This window comes from Pristiophorus japonicus, chromosome 27 (genome assembly GCF_044704955.1).
Source record: "Pristiophorus japonicus isolate sPriJap1 chromosome 27, sPriJap1.hap1, whole genome shotgun sequence".
Classification (NCBI taxonomy): Eukaryota; Metazoa; Chordata; class Chondrichthyes; family Pristiophoridae; genus Pristiophorus; species Pristiophorus japonicus.
The window spans coordinates 15,683,042-15,699,102 of NC_092003.1; the positions used below are offsets into that span (position 1 = coordinate 15,683,042).

General features: G+C 54.7%; 1 protein-coding gene across 1 annotated transcript in view; it reads left to right on the top strand.

The window, feature by feature from the left end:
• The first annotated feature begins 209 nt into the window (after positions 1-209).
• naaladl1 (N-acetylated alpha-linked acidic dipeptidase like 1) overlaps positions 210-16,061 on the top strand; it is a 102,564-nt gene continuing 86,712 nt past the window's right edge. Inside the window, exons 1-5 of the mRNA XM_070868035.1 lie at positions 210-350; positions 8,232-8,455; positions 11,539-11,643; positions 13,699-13,783; positions 15,156-15,216. Of these exons, the coding sequence (XP_070724136.1) occupies positions 323-350; positions 8,232-8,455; positions 11,539-11,643; positions 13,699-13,783; positions 15,156-15,216 (503 nt within the window). The 5' untranslated portion in view covers positions 210-322. The remainder of the gene's footprint in view (positions 351-8,231; positions 8,456-11,538; positions 11,644-13,698; positions 13,784-15,155; positions 15,217-16,061) is intronic.

A 16,061-nucleotide genomic window follows, 5' to 3' on the forward strand; every position in this document is an offset into this window, starting at 1 on the left:
CCGCGGATTTGACTCCGTGGCAGCTCCGAGGTGGGCGGAAAACACGCCACCGCGCCTGCGCTGCCAGCGCGCATCCTAACTTGTCGGGGGAGGGGGAGGGGGGGAGGCTGATGGACAGCGCACTCAACCAATCGCAGTGCGCGGTCTGGTTTAGCAAGGGGGCGGGACGTGTTTTTTCCGCGTCGGTGACGTCAGACGGGGGCGGGGCCCGCGCGCGGGGCAGCAGGTTAGGTTGAGAGCACGCGCCGGTTGCGAGGGGAGACGCTGCCCGCCTGCGGCCTACACCGTCCTGTCTCCGAGCTCATCGTCCTCACCACCCGCCATGGCTCAGCACGGCGGCTTCCGGCAGCGTGAGTATAGCGGCACAGGCCAGGGCCTCGTCCCTGCACACTCCCCACCCCCCACCCCCCGGGGAGCTGTTTGTGGGGCTCTACAGGGGGTTATAGAGAGGGACAGGGGGGTTATAGAGAGGGACAGGGGGGTTATAGAGAGGGACAGGGGGGGTTATAGAGAGGGACAGGAGGGGTTATAGAGAGGGACAGGAGGGGTTATAGAGAGGGACAGGGGGGGTTATAGAGAGGGACAGGGGGGTTATAGAGAGGGACAGGGGGGTTATAGAGAGGGACAGGGGGAGTTATAGAGAGAGACAGGGGGGGTTATAGAGAGGGACAGGGGGGTTATAGAGAGGGACAGGGGGGTTATAGAGAGGGACAGGGGGGGTTATAGAGAGGGACAGGGGGGGTTATAGAGAGGGGCAGGGGGGTTATAGAGAGAGACAGGGGGGGTTATAGAGAGGGACAGGGGGGTTATAGAGAGGGACAGGGGGTTATAGAGAGGGACAGGGGGGTTATAGAGAGGGACAGGGGGGTTATAGAGAGGGACAGGGGGGTTATAGAGAGGGACAGGGGGGTTATAGAGAGGGACAGGGGGGGTTATAGAGAGGGACAGGGGGGGTTATAGAGAGGGACAGGGGGGGTTATAGAGAGGGACAGGGGGGGTTATAGAGAGGGACAGGGGGGTTACAGAGAGGGACAGGGGGGGTTACGGAGAGGGACAGGGGGGGTTACGGAGAGGGACAGGGGGGGTTACGGAGAGGGACAGGGGGGGTTACGGAGAGGGACAGGGGGGTTACAGAGAGGGACAGGGGGGGTTACGGAGAGGGACAGGGGGGGTTACGGAGAGGGACAGGGGGGGTTACGGAGAGGGACGGGGGGTTACGGAGAGGGACAGGGGGGGTTACGGAGAGGGACAGGGGGGGTTACGGAGAGGGACAGGGGGGGTTACGGAGAGGGACAGGGGGGGTTACGGAGAGGGACAGGGGGGGTTACGGAGAGGGACAGGGGGGGTTACGGAGAGGGACAGGGGGGGTTACGGAGAGGGACAGGGGGGGTTACGGAGAGGGACGGGGGTTACGGAGAGGGGCAGGGGGGGTTACGGAGAGGGGCAGGGGGGGTTACGGAGAGGGACGTGGGGGGGGTTACGGAGAGGGACGTGGGGGGGGTTACGGAGAGGGGCGTGGGGGGGGTTACGGAGAGGGGCGTGGGGGGCAGCGGGATGCAGAGAGAGGGGGAGGCGGGGGGGAGGCAGAGAGGGGGGGTGGGGACGGGGGGTTTGTCGAGAGGGGGGATATAGGGAGGGGTTGTAGGGTTAGAGAGGGGGATACAGGGATATAAGGGTTGGCGGAGGGGGACGGGAGGGATGGGGGGGTTGTCGAGAGGGATGGGGGGGGGGTGTCGAGAGTGACGGACGGGGGTGTTGTGGGGTTAGAGAGGGGGATACAGGGATATAGGGGTTGGAGAGGGGTGCGGGGGGTATAGAGAGGGACGGGGGGGATTGTAGAGAGGGGGGTGGGGACGGGGGTGTTGTAGAGAGGGGGGATATTGCGGGGGGGTTGTAGGGTTAGAGAGGGGGATACAGGGATATAAGGGTTGGAGAGGGGGACGACGCCGGGCTCCAGAGGGGTGATTTGTGGCTGTGGATAATCTCAATGATGTGGTCTGAGGGATAAATATTGTCCCAGGACACTGGGAAGGACTCCCCTGCTCTTCCAATAGTGCTGTGGGGATTTTTTTTAGCTACCTGAGAGGGCAGAGGGGTCCTCAGTTTAATGTCTCATCCAAAAGACAGCACCTCCAACAATGCAGCGCTCCCTCAGCCCTGCACTGGGAGTGTCGGCCTCGATTGCAGGCTCAAGTTGGTGGTGTAGGAATTTAACCCACAACCATCCAACTCACGAGTTAGGGGGCAATCTGGGGAAATCGTGGGGCCAAGGAGGTGCAACGGCATCTCCAGAGTGAGAGCGACGTTTGAGGCTAACACGGCAAGGCCGAAATGGCCGACTTCAATGAGCTTCAACAACAAACGGTTGCATTCATACAGTGCCTGTAACCTAGTAACACGTCCCAAGGCGTTTCACAGGAGCGTTATTGTACAACATCTGACACCGAGCCACTTCAGGAGATACTCGGACAGCTGAGCCAAAACTTGGTCGGTGGAGCGACTTACGTCAGGGATGTGCAAGATGCCGCAATTGAAGAAACGCGGTGATCTCGGAGGGTTGTAGGGCTGGAGGGTGTTGCCGGTCAAGGTTTGATCATTCAGACCGTAGATTGAGTGAAGAGAAAATGCCTTGTATTTGGGCTCAGCATGTCTCTCGAAGATCAAAAAACCGCTTTGAGCAAGTGATTGCCCTTAGACAGCGCTTCATTCCCAGAGTCGGCGATATAAGCAGGTTATGAGAAGGACGACCCCGAGATGGCCTCCGATCTGGAGCGGGTCCCTTCCTGACCTTGATCCTGATCTTGGCCGCCCAGTTTACAGGATCCCATTCCTGTTGTCGTGTCTGTGTCACGCACGAGTTGGAATCATCTCATTGCCAGCAGCCAGTGACTCCTTGTGTTCAATTACAATGAAGGTCTGTGCACAAACCCTCAAGATCCTGGGATGGAAACATAGAAACATAGAAAATAGGTGCAGGAGTAGGCCATTCGGCCCTTCTAGCCTGCACCGCCATTCAATGAGTTCATGGCTGAACATTCAACTTCAGTACCCCATTCCTGCTTTCTTGCCATACCCCTTGATCCCCCTAGTAGTAAGGACCTCATCTAACTCCTTTTTGAATATATTTAGTGAATTGGCCTCAACAACTTTCTGTGGTAGAGAATTCCACAGGTTCACCACTCTGGGTGAAGAAGTTCCTCCGCATCTCGGTCCTAAATGGCTTACCCCTTATCCTTAGACTGTGACCTCTGGTTCTGGACTTCCCCAACATTGGGAACATTCTTCCTGCATCTAACCTGTCTAACCCCGTCAGAATTTTAAATGTTTCTATGAGGTCCCCTCTCATTCTTCTGAACTCCAGTGAATACAAGCCCAGTTGATCCAGTCTTTCTTGATAGGTCAGTCCCGCCATCCCGGGAATCAGTCTGGTGAACCTTCGCTGCACTCCCTCAATAGCAAGAATGTCCTTCCTCAGGTTAGGAGACCAAAACTGTACACAATACTCCAGGTGTGGCCTCACCAAGGCCCTGTACAACTGTAGCAACACCTCCCTGCCCCTGTACTCAAATCCCCTCGCTATGAAGGCCAACGTGCCATTTGCTTTCTTAACCGCCTGCTGTACCTGCATGCCAACCTTCAATGACTGATGTACCATGACACCCAGGTCTCGTTGCACCTTCCCTTTTCCTAATCTGTCACCATTCAGATAATAGTCTGTCTCTCTGTTTTTACCACCAAAGTGGATAACCTCACATTTATCCACATTATACTTCATCTGCCATGCATTTGCCCACTCACCTAACCTATCCAAGTCGCTCTGCAGCCTCACAGCATCCTCCTCGCAGCTCACACTGCCACCCAACTTAGTGTCATCCGCAAATTTGGAGATACTACATTTAATCCCCTCATCTAAATCATTAATGTACAGTGTAAACAGCTGGGGCCCCAGCACAGAACCTTGCGGTACCCCACTAGTCACTGCCTGCCATTCTGAAAAGTACCCATTTACTCCTACTCTTTGCTTCCTGTCTGAGAGACTGCAAAAAGTTTTTATGAGAATTGAGGCCTCGGGCTATCGGTCCGGTGATTTATTACAGGATCGTGAGCAAGATATTACTACAGCCCTGAAGACCATGAGCTTGGTGGCAGATTTGAGGGTCTGGTCTTCAAACACTCCTTTCCTCAGGCGGCTGAAGGCTGCACTGGCGCACTGGAGGCAGTGTTGGATCTCGTCATCAATGTCCGCCCTTGTTGATAAGAGGCTCCCGAGGTATGGGAAATGGTCCACAGTGTCCAGGGCCGTGCCGTGGATCTTGATGACTGGGGGGCAGTGCTGTGTGGCGAGGACAGGCTGGTGGAGGACCTTTGTCTTACTGATGTTCAGCGTAAGGCCCATGCTTTCGTATGCCTCAGTAAATACGTGGACTATGTCCTGGAGTTCAGCCTCTGTATGTGCGCAGACGCAGGCATCATCCGCATGCTGTAGCTCGATAACAGTACAAGGACACCCTCAAAGCCTCCCTGATAAAGTGCGACATCCCCACTGACACCTGGGAGTCCCTGGCCAAAGACCAGTCCGCCCTAAGTGGAGGAAGTGCATCCGGGAGGGCGCTGAGCACCTCGAGTCTCGTCGCCGAGAGCGTGCAGAAACCAAGCGCAGGCAGCGGAAAGAGCGTGCGACAAACCAGTCCCACCCTCCCCTTCCCTCAACCACTATCTGTCCCACCTGTGACAGGGACTGTGGCTCTATCGGACTGTTCAGCCACCTAAGGACTCATTCTAAGAGTGGAAGCAAGTCTTCCTCGATTGCAAGGGACTGCCTATGATGATGATTTATTACAGGATAGTGAGCAGGATTCGAAAGAGACGAGAATCACTCGGAACACGTCTGCCACTGTACTCATCTTGCAGCACAGGAGGAGGCCATTGGGCCCATCGGGCCTGTGCCGGCTCTGTGAACGAGCTCTCCAATTAGTTTCCCCCCCCCCCCCCTCCGCCGCTCTTTCCCCACAGCCCTGCAAATTTCTCCTTTTCAAGCCCTTTTGAAAGTTACTATTGAATCTGCTTCCACCGCCCTTTCAGGCAGTGCGTTCCAGATCACAACAATGCTTGTGTACATCTAGTGGCTAATTATTGTTTGTACAGCTCACGTATGCTCACCATAATGAGATGAGTTTTCCAGTCAGCACCCCGCAGGGAGGGTTATTCGAGCAAAGAGGAGGCTATTTTGGCTGTAAAGCTGGTGGTATTTCTCAGAGGGCAGTAGAAGATGTACTTTGAGATAATGACTGGTGTTTAAACCCTGTCTTATTTCAAGGGAATGTGCACTCTACTGAATCGCCCCATGGCTTGTTCAGTGTTCCAGCAGGAGATATTTTCCTGTATTATTTTAATAGCCCCTGCCTGCCATGACAAGCAGGCGTTTCGACAGAGCTCATCCCTTGTCTGACACAACGCTCTGCTCCAGCAGTTTTATGAATGTCATCATCATAGTCAGTCTCGCGGAATCAAGGAAGACTTGCTTCCACTTTAAAAATGAGTCCTTAGAAACATAGAAAATAGGTGCAGGAGTAGGCCATTCGGCCCTTCGAGCCTGCACCGTCCAATACGAGAACCAACACGTGGCTGTAAAGTCCAATATGAGAGCCACAGTCCCTGTCACAGGTGGGACAGACAGTGGTTGAGGGAAGGGGAGGGTGGGACTGGTTTGCCGCACGCTCTTTCCGCTGCCTGCGTTTGATTTCTGCATGCTGTCGGCCACGAGACTCGAGGTGCTCAGCGTCCTCCCGGATGCACTTCCTCCACTTAGGGTGGACTGGTCTTTGGCCAGGGACTCCCAGGTGTCGGTGGGGATGTTGCACTTTATCAGGGAGGCTTTGAGGGTGACCTTGTAACGTTGCCTCTGCCCACCTTTGGTTCGTTTGCCGTGAAGGAGTTCCGAGTAGAGCGCTTGCTTTGGGAGTCTCGTGTCTGGCATGCGTACATTGTGGCCTACCCAGCGGAGCTGATCAAGTGCGGTCAGTGCTTCAATGCTGAGGATGTTGGTCAGGTCGAGGACACTAATGTTGGTGCGTCTGTCCTCCCAGGGGATTTGTAGGATCTTGCGGAGACATCGTTGGTGGTATTTCCCCAGCGACTTGAGGTGTCTACTGCACATGGTCCATGTCTCTGAGCCATACAGGAGGGTGAGTATCACTACAGCCCTGTAGACCATGAGCTTGGTGGCAGATTTGAGGGCCTGGTCTTCAAACACTCTTTTCCTCAGGCGGCCGAAGGCTGCACTGGCGCACTGGAGGCAGTGTTGGATCTCGTCGCCAATGTCTGCTCTTGTTGATGAGAGGCTCCCGAGGTATGGGAAATGGTCCACGGTGTCCAGGGCCATGCCGTGGATCTTGATGACTCGAGGGGCACATAGTTTTATGAATGGGCAGCAGACTGACCCTGCCGATTTCAGCGGTTAATCCCACATTGGGAGTTCTACACACAATCGGCCGAAAATTGCGGCCTCTCGGGAGCACGTACGATGTGTGCACATACCCGGCGAGGCCTCGCTAATGCCGGTTCGTGCCAGTGCATTCCCGCGGGAAGGACATCCACTGGGGCAGAGATTGGGCTATTTGCCCAGCAAATGTCCTTCAAACTCTTACGGCTGGTAAAAGCAAGCGTATAACCTACTTTTACCAGCATAAGAGTTTTAAAACAAAAATTAATCACTCATTTTTATATTAAAAACCCTGTCCATTAAGGTCAGTTTATTTTTAACCACATTAAAAATAATTCTAAAAAAATATTTGCTTTTCTAAAACATTTAATGTTAAATATGTGAGGTTTTTTTATTTATTGTGTTGTTTTGGTTTTTTTTTCTCATCGCTAGCAATGGGAGCTCGTCCAAACAGCGCTCCCATTATTATCAATGAGAATACTTCATTGTGATTGGTGGTCCCGGCCCACGTGACCCCAGGCTATGCGTACGTACAGCGAATGGAAGGCTCCGACCACAACTTTCCCCTCGTGTAACCTGCAGCCACAATCTGCAATGCTGCAACAAGAGACAAACCGGGAGCCAGTGGGCAGAGGAACGGTCTGCATCATTCGATGATGGGCGCAATATGCTTTCCCTTTTCATATCCACTGAGATCTTTCCGTTCCAAGATCAAGGACACAAACTCCAGTTTTGATCCATTCTAAGATGTCAAAGTGGGATTCAATGCTGATTTGAGAATGTATCCAGGTTACAGGTAATGAACGGTGTTGGGAAAAGTAGGTTCAGGTTAAACTTCCGATGTGATGTGTTTATCTCTGGTCTGGCGTCCTGGGTGGGGGGTTGGGGGGGGCGCAGGCGGAGGGGCTGGGCTGGGCTGGGCTGATCCTGGTCCTGTCATCACACTTCTCCGCCACACACCCGCAAGCCAGAGGATGAAACCTGAGGTCAGGTCGTACCAGTACTTTGTCATTTAATTCCTAGAACTGTATCCAACTCCTAGAACTGTATACAACACTGGTTAGGCCACAGCTGGAGTACTGCGTGCAGTTCTGGTCACCACATTACAGGAAAGCTGAATTACGCTGGAGAGGGGACAAAGGAGATTTACGAGGAGGTTGCCGGGACTGGAAAATTTTAGCCATGAGGAAAGATTGGATAGGCTGGGGTTGTTTGGAACAGAGGAGGCTGAGGGGAGACCTGATTGAGGTGTATAAAATGATGAGGGGCCTGGATAGAGTGGATAAGAAAGACCTGTTTCCCTTGACAGAGGGGTCAACAACCAGGGGGCACAGATTTAAAGTAATTGGGGGGAGGTTTAGAGGGGATTTGAGGGGAAATGTCTTCACCCGGAGGTTGGTGGGGGTCTGGGGCAAAACTCACTGCCTGAAAGGGCGGTAGAGGCAGAAACCCTCGCCACATTTGGATGTGCACTTGTAACCTACAGGGCTACGGTCCGAGTACGAGAAAGTGGGATTAGGCTGGGTAGCTCTTGGTCGGCCGGCTCTTGAACACGATGGGCCGAAATGGCCTCCTTCCGTGCTGTAAATTTCTGTGATCCTACAAGATCGCTGTGTGAGAGTAGGACATAGATCCGCGGCCTTCCCCATTGGCTGTGTTGGGAGTGCACCTTTAGCCACACCGTGCCCGCCCATACTTGAGTCTGATTTCCGTGAGGCGTCCCTTCCGCCGGCGTCCCTCTGCGAGTCCGACATTGCTGACCGGGCCGAACCTGTGCCTTGCTTCCTAGCTCCCAAGCAGCGGGTGCGGGGTCCCAACCCCCACGCTGTGGACCCCAACCAGCTCTTCGACGACACCAGCGCCTCACAGCCCCCCCAGGCCTCCAGCTACACCGTCCAAGGGATCGACATGGGCCTCCCGATCAACAACTTCCTCAGCGAGCCGGTGGCTAACGTCGCCATGGCCTACGGCACCACCATAGCCGCCCAAGGGAAAGACATCGTGCACAAAGAGGTAGGTGTCGGGGGGTGGGGGTGCGGCTGGGGTCATTGGTTATCACCCCGCGGGGTGTGTGGTAATGGAGTATGTGAATTACATGAGCAGGAGTTGTTTGCAGAAGGCCATTTAAGGAGCCTGAGGGTAGAGTACGAGAATGCACCATGTCTAGAGTTGACGGATAAGAGCATAAGAAATAGGAGCAGGAGTCGGCCATTCCGCCCCTCGAGCCTGCTCCGCCATTCAATAAGATCATGACTGATCTGATCATGGACTCAGCTCCACTTCCCCGCCCGCTCCCCATAACCCTCGACTCCCTTATCGCTCAAAAATGTGTCGATCTCCACCTTAAATATATTCAGTGACCCAACCTCCACAGCTCTCTGGGGCAGAGAATTCCACAGATTTACAACTCTCTGAGAAGAAATTCCTCCTCATCTCAGTTTTAAATGGGCGCGACCCCTTATTCTGAAACTATGCCCCCTAGTTCTCGATTCCCTCAAGAGGGGAAACATCCTCTCTGCATCTACTCTGTCAAGCCCCCTCAGAATATGTTTGAATAAGATCACCTCTCATTCTTCTAAACTCCAATGAGTACAGACCCAACCTGCTCAACCTTTCTTCATACGACAACACCTTCATCTCTGGAGTCAACCGCGTGAATATTGCACTCTTGTCGATACAGTTCCCACCACTTGAGACATCCACGTTTAGAACGAGCAGTCGCTTATGCCAGACATAGGTTGAGCAGGTTGGGCCTATACTCATTGGAGTTTAGAAGAATGAGAGGTGATCTTATTGAAACGTGTAAGATTCTGAGGGGGCTCGACAGGGTAGATGCAGAGAGGATGTTTCCTCTCGTGGGGGAATCTAGAACTAGGGGGCATAGTCTCAGAATCAGGGGCCACCCATTTAAAATGGAGATGAGGAGGAATTTCTTCTGAGGGTCATGAATCTGTGGAATTCTCTGCCCCAGAGAGCTGTGAAGGCTGGGTCACTAAATATATTGAAGGTGGAGATAGACAGATTTTTGAACGATAAGGGAGTCAGGGGTTATGGGGAGCAGGCGGGGAAGTGGAGCTGAGTCCATGATCAGATCAGCCATGATCTTATTGAATGGCGGAGCAGGCTCGAAGGGCCGAATGGCCAACTCCTGCTCCTGTATCTTATGTTCTTGTGACACGACGCGGATAACCATAAGGCAAATGGAGGAACGTCAGTTTCAATGTTGTAGGTGGGAGGGTCCCGTTTATTTTGGACAGACACCGCTGTGCATACTCACTAGTTCGCAATACTGGATTTGTTCATTCACTGGATGCGGGGTCGCTGACACGGCTAGCATTTATTGACCCCTCCCTGATTGTCCTCGGAAGGTGGTGGTGAGCTGCCTTGAATACAACTGAGGGCAGTTGTATTCAACCACGTTGCTATGAGCCTTGAATCTCTGGCGGAGATTACAGAGGTAGGGAGGGGCGAGGCCATGGAGGGATTTGAAGATACGGATGAGAATTTTGAAATTGAGGCGTTGCTTAACCGGGAGCCAATGTAGGTCAGGGAGCACAGGGGTAGTCGAGTTTTGGATCACCTCTCGTTTACGTAGGGTAGAATAGAAACATAGAAATTTACAGCGCAGATGGAGGCCATTTCGGCCCATCGTGCCCGCGCCGGCCGACAAAGAGCCGCACGGCCCTCGGTCAGCAGCTCTGAAGATTACATGCAGACCCATGAACAATAACGGAAAGGCAAAGAGCACCCAGCCCAACCAGTCCGCCCCACACCACTGCAACACCCCTTATACTAAAAATATCTACACTCCACCCCAACCGGAGCCATGTGGGAGGCCGGCCAGGAGTGCGTTGGAATAGTCGAGTCTAGAGGGTAACAAAGGCACGGATGAGGGCTTCAGCAGCGGATGAGCTGAGGCGGGGCGGAGACGGGCGATGTCACAGAGGTGGAAATAGATGGTTTTAGTTATGCTGTTGAGCGTGTAGACATAATTATCCTACTTATGGGGAAGAGCATAACTAGAGGCCGTCAATATAAGATAGTCACCCAGAAATCCAATGGGGAATTCAGGAGAAACTTCTTTACCCAGAGAGCGGTGAGAATGTGGAACTCGCTGCCACAGGGAGGGGTTGAGGTGAATAGTATCGATGCATTTAAGGGGAGGCTGGATAAATACATGGTGGAGAAGGGAATAGAGGGTTATGCCGATAGATTTAGATGAGGAAAGACTGGAGGAGGCTCGAGTGGAGCATAAACGCCGGCACGGACTGGATGGGCCGAATGGCCTGTTTCTGTATACCTTATGTAATCTAATCCTGGAAATCACACTTTAGGAAGGACGTGAAGGCCTTGGAGAGGGAGAAGAGGAGATTTACTGGAATGGTTCCAGGGAGGGGGGACTGTAGTTACGTGGAGACTGGAGAAGCTGGGGTTGTTCTCCTTGGAGCAGAGAAGGTTAAGAGGAGATTTAATAGAGGTGTTCAAAATTCCGAGGGCTTTGTTAGAGTAGATCGGGAGAAACTGTTCCCAGTGGCAGAGGATAGATTGAGGATAATTGGCCAAAGAGCCAAAGGGAAGGTGAGAGATGTTTTTACGCAGCGAGTTATGATCTGGAATGCGCTGCCTGAAAGGGCGGTGGGAGCAGATTCAATAACTTTCAAAAGGGAATTGGATCAATATTTGGAAAGGAAACATTAGCCGGGCTATGGGGAAAGAGCAGGGGGGAGTGGGACTGATTGGATCGCTCTGTCACAGAGCCGGCACAGGCTCGATGGGCCCAATGGCCTCCTCCTGTGCTGTACCATTCTATAATGATATGTCTGAGTGCTCCCTTGGTTTACATTTTGCTTTGGAGCAGTTGTTTGCACAACAGTGGCTTCCTGAGCCGCCTTGGGGGGGAGGGGGTGGAGAGTCAACCAGGTGGTGTGGGTCTGGAGTCACCGATCGGTCGGTGTCCCTGGCCACCCCACTTGGCACAACACCCGTGGCCGCCGACGAGCGACACCGTGGGGGATCTGCCGGGACATTAGCCGTGGGGGAGCCCTCCCAACGTCGGCGCCGGACTAACCGCCTGCTCCTCTCTCCCCGCTCGACAGCTCAACCGGTTTGTGTCCGTCAACAAGCTGAAGTATTTCTTCACGGTCGACACCAGATACGTCACCAAGAAGCTGGCGCTGCTCCTGTTCCCGTACACCCATCAGGTACCGAGCCGCAGGTGGGAGGGGGAGGGGGAGGGGGGGGAGAAATATCTAACGTGGCCCAGAGCGCCCGCCAAGCTCCAATCCAACCCACGCCGACGGGTGAAGTTGAGCCCGTCTGCTGGCTGTAAAATGCCACGGCAAAATCCAGCGGGCTGTCTTCATGCCAGTCCGAGCGGGCAAGGGCCCCCACAGCCTAGCTTTGGCACCAAATGGTCCATCCCTCGGAGAGACAGCAGCAGGGCAATGCCGTGGGGTGGTGGGAGTAGGACTGGTTCTCTGAGGCTCGGGTGGTTGGGGTACAGTTAGAGGGATCTTTACGTTGACCCGGGGGTTCCATCGTGCTGGTGGCAAAAGAACATAAGAAATAGGAGCAGGAGTCGGCCATTCGGCCCCTCGAGCCTGCTCCGCCATTCAATAAGATCATGGCTGATCTGATCATGGACTCAGCTCCACTTCCCCGCCCGTTCCCCATAACCCTTCACTCCCTTATCGCTCAAAAATCTGTCTATCCCCACCTTAAATATATTCAATGACCCAGCCTCCACAGCTCTCTGGGGCAGAGAATTCTACAGATTTACAACCCTCTGAGAGAAGAAATTCCTCCTCATCTCAGTTTTAAATGGGCGGCCCCTTATTCTGAGACTATGCCCCCTAGTGCTACATTTTCCCCACGAGGGGAAACATCCTCTCTGCATCTACTCTGTCCAGCCCCCTCAGAATATTAAAAGATAGAAATCAAAATCCATCTTTTCCATCGGGGGGTGCTATCGCTCCGCGAGTCAGAAGGTTGCGGGTTCGAGCCCCACTCCAGAGATTGAGCCCAACTCCCAGTGCAAGTGCCGAGAGGGCTGTTTCCCTCTATTACAGCAGTGACTGACTGTCCTTCAATAGTACTTGATTGGCTGTGAATCGCTTTGGGTCGTCCCGGGTTCAAGAAAGGTGCTATATAAATGCAAGCTTGCTCTTCCTATACAGCACCTTGGATTGTGTCAAAGTGCTTCACAGAGGAGGAGCAGTGACTGCTGTTTCGCAGGAAAACGCAGCAGCCAGTTCGACCCCGCACACAGAGTCAGGCACACAAACAGCAATAAGATAAATGACCAGAGGCGTGGTATCTTTTGTATCGGCCCTCCGGCAGCGCGGCGCTCCCTCGGCACTGGCCCTCCAGCAGCGCGGCGCTCCCTCGGCACTGGCCCTCCGGCGGCGCGGCGCTCCCTCGGCACTGGCCCTCCGGCGGCGCGGCGCTCCCTCGGCACTGGCCCTCCGGCGGCGCGTCGCTCCCTCGGCACTGGCCCTCCGGCGGCGCGGCGCTCCCTCGGCACTGGCCCTCCGGCGGCGCGGCGCTCCCTCGGCACTGGCCCTCCGGCGGCGCGGCGCTCCCTCGGCACTGGCCCTCCGGCGGCGCGGCGCTCCCTCGGCACTGGCCCTCCGGCGGCGCGGCGCTCCCTCGGCACTGGCCCTCCGGCGGCGCGGCGCTCCCTCGGCACTGGCCCTCCGGCGGCGCGGCGCTCCCTCGGCACCGCACTGGAGTATCAGCCTTGCTTCATGAGCTCAAGTCCCTGGAGCGGGTCTTGACTCCGAGGTGAGGGTGCTACCCACTGATCCCTGGCTGACACTCCCAGTAGGAATAGAACAATCTTGACAGAGTGTTCTTCTTGCTTCAGTGCCGAGCAGATCCCCTGTTCCACTCGGGAGTGCATGTCGCTTGTTTCTTGCGCGTGCCCTGGGTTAATAAACCGAGCTGGTATGTTTAGCACAGTAACAAAAGCGAGACTCCCAGGTCCGGTGCAACGCGGGCTGGGCAGAATGTCAATATTACTACAGGCAGCTCTGGCTTGCTTCCCACTGACCTGCAGCCACTGCCCCTCCTGCAGTGGGAGTAGAGGGATGGGCTCCCACTACTGGGTGCTCCCCCTCGTCTCCATGACTGGGTTCCTTAGCCTGGGAGCGGGGCCCCAGCAACAAGTTTTGCGGTTAGCCGATAACGTCGCCACGATGCGTGAATCGGAAAACTCTCGGGCTCAAATTCTCACTAATCTTTTTGTCTCGTCCTAGAACTGGGAGCTCGGGTACCGCGCAGACTCGCGCCTGACCCCACGAGAGGATTTTCACGCCAACGCTCCCGACCTGTACATTCCAAGTGAGTGCGTATTGTGGGGTGGCTGAGGATTTATTTGTGCACTGCCTTACATAGCCTCGGGTCTTCCCAAAGAGCTTCACAGCCAATGAAGTACTTTTGGAACTGCAGTCACTGTTGTAATGACGGAAACGCGGCACCTTTCCATCATCTACAAGCCACAAGTCAGGAGTGTGATGGAACACTCTCCACTTGCCTGGATGAGTGCGGCTCCAACCACACTCAAGAAGCTCGACACCATCCAGGACAAAGCAGGCCGCTTGATCGACACGCTACCCACCACCTTCAACACTCACTCCCTCCACCACCGGCGCCCCCTGGCTGCAGTGTGCACCGTCTACAAGATGCACTGCAGCAACTCGCCAAGGCTTCTTCGGCAGCATCTCCCAAACCCGCGACCTCTACCGCCTAGCAGGACAAGGGCAGCAGGCTCATGGGAACACCACCACCTCCACGTTCCCCTCCCAGTCACACACCATCCCGACTTGGAAATATATCGGCCATTCCTTCATCGTCGCTGGGTCACAATCCTGGAACTCCCTCCCTAACAGCACTGTGGGAGCACCTTCACCACACGGACTGCAGCGGTTCAAGAAGGCGGCTCACCACCTCCTTCTCAAGGGACGATTCGGGACGGGCAATAAATGCTGGGCCTTGCCAGATCCCAGGAACGAATTTTTCTTTAAATTCCCATTCAGTTTTCCTATGTCAACTGTCACAATGTAGTTACAGGTTCTGGCCACTAGTCGGCTCTGTGGAGCCAGTGTCCGAAGTGTGGGTCCCAACCTGTGTCGTCGCCTTTTATACACAAAGCAAAACTACATTCATCAGCTGACTGGATAATGCAAAGGGCAGTTTATATTGTATGGCCTATATAAAGCTCTAAGACTGGGAGAACAGTTTTCTGATCAATCCCAGTACCGGACAGCACCAGATAATCAGTACCAGAATCACGGTGCTGCAAAGCACACTAGCATTTGTAGCCACAAACATGAAGAAGCAGAACTTGTATCAGTCAGCGAGTGGACCCGTGCCATCCTGTTGCGTCACATTTTAACGTCGTAGCGTTTAACGTAGTTCATAATATGTGTTCTTTCACCCACAATCCACCAGCTCCTCGGCAGCCAGTTCCAGCCGGTAACCAGCTGTCCCGATCTGTGAGCAGAAGCTCCCTGGGTCGGGAGGAGGTGCATTCTTCTGTCTATCTCCACACCCCACCCTTGCAGGTAGTGGGCCAGACTTGCACTTCACGGTATGATGCACCAGGCACAGTCTGACCCGGTCCCGCTCTGTGCCACCGGGGTTGGTTGAGGAAATGCAGTGCGGCGTGGTTCCAGAGCACGAGCTCACCGCTGTCTTTGGTTTTCTGTTTCAGCTATGGCTTTCATTACGTACATCCTATTGACTGGGGTGGCACTGGGCATCCAACAGAGGTTAGTATTACACTGTGCCATGGGAGCGGTGTGGGGCCATTCCATCAAGGGGGGGGGGGGGGCACGGTGTGACTTATTCCAGCGGCGGGGGGGGGGGGGGGGGGCAGTGTGGCTTATTCCAGCGGGGGGGGGAAGGGCGGTGTGGCTTATTCCAGCAGTGGGGGAAGGGCGGTGTGGCTTATTCCAGCGGGGGGAAAGGGGGGGTGGGGGGCGGTGTGGCTTATTCCAGCGGGGGGGGGGGGGGGGGGCTGTGTGGCTTATTCCAGCAGTGGGGGAAGGGCGGTGTGGCTTATTCCAGCGGGGGGAAAGAGGGGGTGGGGGGCGGTGTGGCTTATTCCAGGGGGGGGGGGGGGCTGTGTGGCTTATTCCAGCAGTGGGGGAAGGGCGGTGTGGCTTATTCCAGCGGGGGGGGGGTGCTGTGTGGCTTATTCCAGCAGTGGGGGAAGGGCGGTGTGGCTTATTCCAGCGGGGGGGGGGGGGGGGGGGGGGTGGTGTGGCTTATTCCAGCAGGGGGGCAGGGGGCAGTGCGGGGCTGGCCCAGCGTGGGGGCCAATGTTGCTCTAACTGCAGTGCTTTGTAAAGTACTGACTTTACTTTAAGGATTGCTGTGAGATTTTATGAACTTGGAAACAGGACTTATATCTCCGCTACCTCATTGCTAGCGGCTGGTAAAGCTCATTCAACCCAACACAACTTTGTCTCTTTCATGCATAGATAAGCCCGCCTTCACACCATATCCCCAGGAAACCTGTTCCATTATCTGTGAATGGGAAGGGTTTAGGTTCGTTGGTATTGTGTACAATGGGAGTGAATGGAAGGGGTTTGGGTCCATTGGGATTGTGTACAGT